General features: G+C 20.4%; 1 protein-coding gene across 1 annotated transcript; it reads right to left on the bottom strand.

The window, feature by feature from the left end:
* Window positions 1-182: 182 nt before the first annotated feature.
* On the bottom strand, window positions 183-1,142 carry ENU1_121880 (hypothetical protein; the record flags this gene model as incomplete). The annotated part of the gene is made up of 1 exon (XM_008859837.1): window positions 183-1,142. One exon carries the CDS (start codon window positions 1,140-1,142, stop codon window positions 183-185), a length of 960 nt encoding a protein of 319 aa, XP_008858059.1.
* Between the last annotated feature and the right edge of the window lie 3,750 nt (window positions 1,143-4,892).

The following is a 4,892-nucleotide window of genomic DNA, read 5'->3' as shown; positions in this document are numbered from 1 at the left end:
TATTAAATATTAACTATATTATTAAATATTTATTTAACATAATAAATTTATTATTTTATTTTTCAATAAAAATCTATTTCATTGATAAAACACCAGACAAGAATTGATTCATTGATAACGTAATAAATATATAGTAATTATAATATAATATTGAAAAGTGTTAAATTAAGTTAATAGTTCAATTAGAAAAATAAAACTGTTGTGAATATCGAAAGAGTGATTAATAAGGTTGAAGCATTATCAATGTTTCTATGATTATTTAAATCATCAGTAGTTTTATTGTCTGGTTTACTTTCTGGAATACCTGGTGTTGTAGTATCTGTTGCTTTATTTGTGTTGTCCTTTTCTTCTTTTTGTTTGTTACTGGGATTTTTTTCTTCTTTTTTATCATCTTTATCTTGTCCATCACTTTGGTTTTCTTTTTGTTGATTTTCTGGAATAACTTCTCCTTGTTGTTCAGCTTCTTTTGATGTTTCTGGTGTTTCTTTTTGTTGTGGCTGCTTTTCAGTTTTATCTTGCTGTGAGTTTTGGGTTTGCTCTTCTTGTTGTTTTCCCGCTTTTTCTTTCTGTTGTTGTGACTCTGTAGCACTATTGTCTTGAGATTTTTCACTTTCTTTACCATGTGGGATTGTTTGTTGATCCACATTACCTTTTGATGTTTTTGTACCTCCATTACCTTCTGATATTGGTGTTGTTTGTTCTTCTGTTTTATGTTCTGATTCTTTTGGTAGTTGTGTCTCTTGGTGATGATCTTTGGTTGGTTGTGGGTCTTGTGATTGTTTTTGTGATGATGCTTCTGTTGGTACTTCTGATTTTTGGTCTTTTGTTTGTGGTTGAGGTGGTACTGCCGTTGTTTGTTGTTCTTTTGTTGTTTCACTATTTCCATTTTTCTCTGTTACTCGTGTTTCTTTTTCTGTAACAATCTCTGGTCCACTTTCTTGTTTTAATGGTGTTGTTCCATCTTCTTTATCCAATTCTTTAGTTTCTTTTACTTCTGCTTCACTCTTTAAATGATTATTGTAGATATTCTTCATTTCATTATTATTTGAATATATATGTGTATGTATAACTTCTTTAAATCTTTCTTCTTTGTTGAGAATAGTTGCATTATTAATTACAATAATTAATATAAAGATAATCATTAAAATGTGTTTCAGTTCTTCTCTTTAAATATACTCTCTTATTTATACTTTTCTATTTTCAATTCATTCTTTTGTATATGAATTGAAATAAATTTCATTTGGGTTGTGTAACTTCTATATTATTCTTAACATGAGTTTCAAATATTGTTGAATGAGCATTAATTGAACAATCATCTTATTTTATCATTTGGTTCTGTTATTATATTTATAATTCAATAAATGATAATAAATAGAATGAATTGAAATTGTGAAAATTCAATTCATATTTGTTTAAAGGGTGAGTATTAATTAATATTCTAATTTTCTGAATAAAATAAAATATCCGTATTCTATTTCATTAAGTTTGACATGTAGTTATTAAAATTAAATAAAACAATAAAAAAGAAGTTAATATGTTAAATTTAATATATAAGCATTCTTTTTTGTTTTGTTTATTGTTTTACTGATTATATTTTCAAATGCATTTATTTCTATTTTTTTTAACTATTTTTTATCATTATGAGAATATGCATAACACTCTTTTATTCATTCATTTTTATCGTTGTTTTTGTTGTTTATTTTTATTCAATATTTTATCCGTCACTTTATTTTAACTTTTTATGTTCTTTTCATTTTATTTTTATAATGTTAAATAGACTAACATTTTATTCATTTACTTCATTTTCTTTGTTTTTATCACTCAGTGGTGTTTTGATAATTATTCTATTCTCTTTGTTAATTTTAATTTATTTTTATATTTGTGAATTTCATTTTTGATCTAGTCATATAAACATTTTCTTATTTTATCAAATTCATTCATTTCCAATTTTATTATTTTATTCTCTTTCATTTAAATTAATTTGTTTTTACAAATATTTGATATTTCATTGTTTAATTATGTATAAATGATATAAATTATTTACAATTCTTGTTATTGTAGTTAAATTATTAAATGAATGATAAAATAGTAATCCAATAATAATGTTATGATTAATATTCTTATTCTGAATCATATCATTAAATACCAACAATATACCAAATTAAATAACGTAAAGTCATATTTTTTAAATGTGTTTCAACAATTTACTTATTTTAAATTCAACATTTTAGAATCATCGAAAAAAACAAAAGTGTCTAAATAATTCATTGAGATTTAAATTTGTTATAAATAAAAAATAAGCGAAATAAAAATAAGAGAAATATGAAGAATAAAAAGATATATAAATGGAAATAGTTTAATTTGGTGGGTCAATTCTTAAACATCTTCTTGAAGATTAATGATTCAAATATTAGATGGATAATATGGTTCATTATTAGTATACTCTTTTCTTTGTTTGTATTTCTAATTTGTGTATTATTTGAATATGTTTGTATTTGACATTTATGTGATATTTTGAGTTATTCAATTAACCTGATTCATGTATGATGTAAATTTATAAAATTATTTTTATTATATTCATATAGATGCATGGATTAAATTGAACAGGAATATTTATTTTTATTAAATAATTAAATAATTATTCATTGATTAATGAAACAAGTATCAAATAGGAAATGTTGTTATACAAAAAACATAAAAATAATAAACTCTTTATTATGAAAAACTGAAATAATATTCTACAACACAATTTTAAGAAACAATGAAAATGTTATAAAGTTGATATTGTTAAAAAGAAATATAAGATTAATACTGTTGCAAAAGTAGTATGAAGAAATTAAAATACATTCATACAATAAATAAATGTTGAATTAATGTGGTAAAAGTATTAGTTCATTTCAAATGAGACAAAATATGATATTAGAAACATTAAATAAATTGATAAAAATGATGTTTAATATAATGATAGTATGAATTGTTGTGAATAATAAAGAAAATGAATAACGAAATAAAGATAAAACATTTTGAATAAATTGAAATTAAAACAGTATTAAATAATAATTGAAATTGATAGTGAAAATAAATATATTTTGTATAAATGATATTAGAAATCAATAATATATTAATTTAAATGGTTTAGTATTATATAAGAATTTAATGTTATTGTACCATTATTATACAAATTGAATGATCATAATCTAATCATTGATAATTTTAAACAAAGAAATTAATGTGAATGAAATATGATATTTAATTTATAAATGAATATTGGAGAAAGTTAAATAGCAAGAATATATTATTCATAAATAATATTCTATAATTATAGAATACGAGTTAATAGAATGAAAAGTATTTTATTGTTGTATTGAATTATAAATTGACTCATGTATATTTACAAAATTAATATTTATAATATTAAACTAACACAATAGAATGTTTATTACTCAACATGAAATAAATAAAAATAGTAAATGTATTAATGACAAAATGAAAAACAAAATTGAGATATAATAAATGTAAAACAAATATGGTATAATTTAATGATAATTGAAATGATATTAATACACAGATTATTTAAATTCAATACATATTTCATGAATATTAAAACACAATTATGTCTTACAGATAGTAATTTAATATTTTATTAAAACAATATTAATAGTGAAATAACAAGAATTAGAATAATGCAAAATAATTGTAATAGTGTTGAAATTACAACAAATATCATTTTATTTACAGAATGAAAAGTAATCAGATCTTATAATCAAATCAATAAAATATCAATAAAATTGTTATTAATGTTTATACTGATAATAAATGATGTAATATAAATTAATATTCAATTAAATAATTGAATTATATTTATTAATGATTATTGTAATATATTCAGTATTGTTGAAATTACTTATTAAAGCATTTTCAATAAAATACATTGTTTTCAAACACTTTTGATATGTTTTATTCTATCAATAAATCATAATCAATTCGTTGTAGAACTTATTTCAATATTATTGAATATTAAATATTAATAATTAAACAGAAATATACAATGTTATGTATCAATTCATACACTAAAATCACCAACAACCGTTTCATTAATTATTTATATTTTATTATTTTCATGTGTTTTTATCATTTAAGAATAAATTGTTATTTTATAACTACTCAAATCAAAATGAATTTAACAATGAAAATATAGAGTAACAATTTAATTGATAAATGTAATGATAAATAATCGTTATCATTCACATTGTAAAATATAGAGTCGATATTAATAATAAACAATATACTCAATTATTTCATTGGATTCTAATGACAAATCACATGTTTTTATAAATACAGACTAATAGAATAAGAAGAATTTTAGTTTGTCACAATATTTGTATCAATGAAATGAATATCAATAATTCTGTATCAAAAAATCTGTTTAATTTTTTGATTTTATTAAACAGATTTAAATGATAAACTTGAACATACAACAAATGCTTATTTGATTTTAATTTCAGAAATGCTATTTAAATAGTACTGAAAATAAAATACATCACAAAGAACAAATATACAATATAAACGAATCAATCAATTGATTAATGAAAAAACAATGTTATTTTAGAGAAACATACAAGGTAAGGATTATTTGATCAACAGTTGTTTTAACTGGTATATTTGATAATAAAAAGAAAGAAATGATAATAGAAAGAATTAAAAATGACAAATAAATGTTCAGGTATGTACTGAGTTTATATAAAAATAAATTGAGGGAATGTGAATAAAATAACAATGAGAAAGATGAAATAAATAAATAAAAGAAGAAGAAATAATACTAAATAAGAAATAGAGGTATAAATATAAAAATACTAAAAGAATGAGAATAGAATGTGTAATGATAATATTAC

Source organism: Entamoeba nuttalli (assembly GCF_000257125.1).
Source record: "Entamoeba nuttalli P19 unplaced genomic scaffold asmbl_5158, whole genome shotgun sequence".
Classification (NCBI taxonomy): Eukaryota; Evosea; order Mastigamoebida; family Endamoebidae; genus Entamoeba; species Entamoeba nuttalli.
Note: the sequence above shows the minus strand (reverse complement) of the source record. Positions and strands in the feature narration are given on the sequence as shown.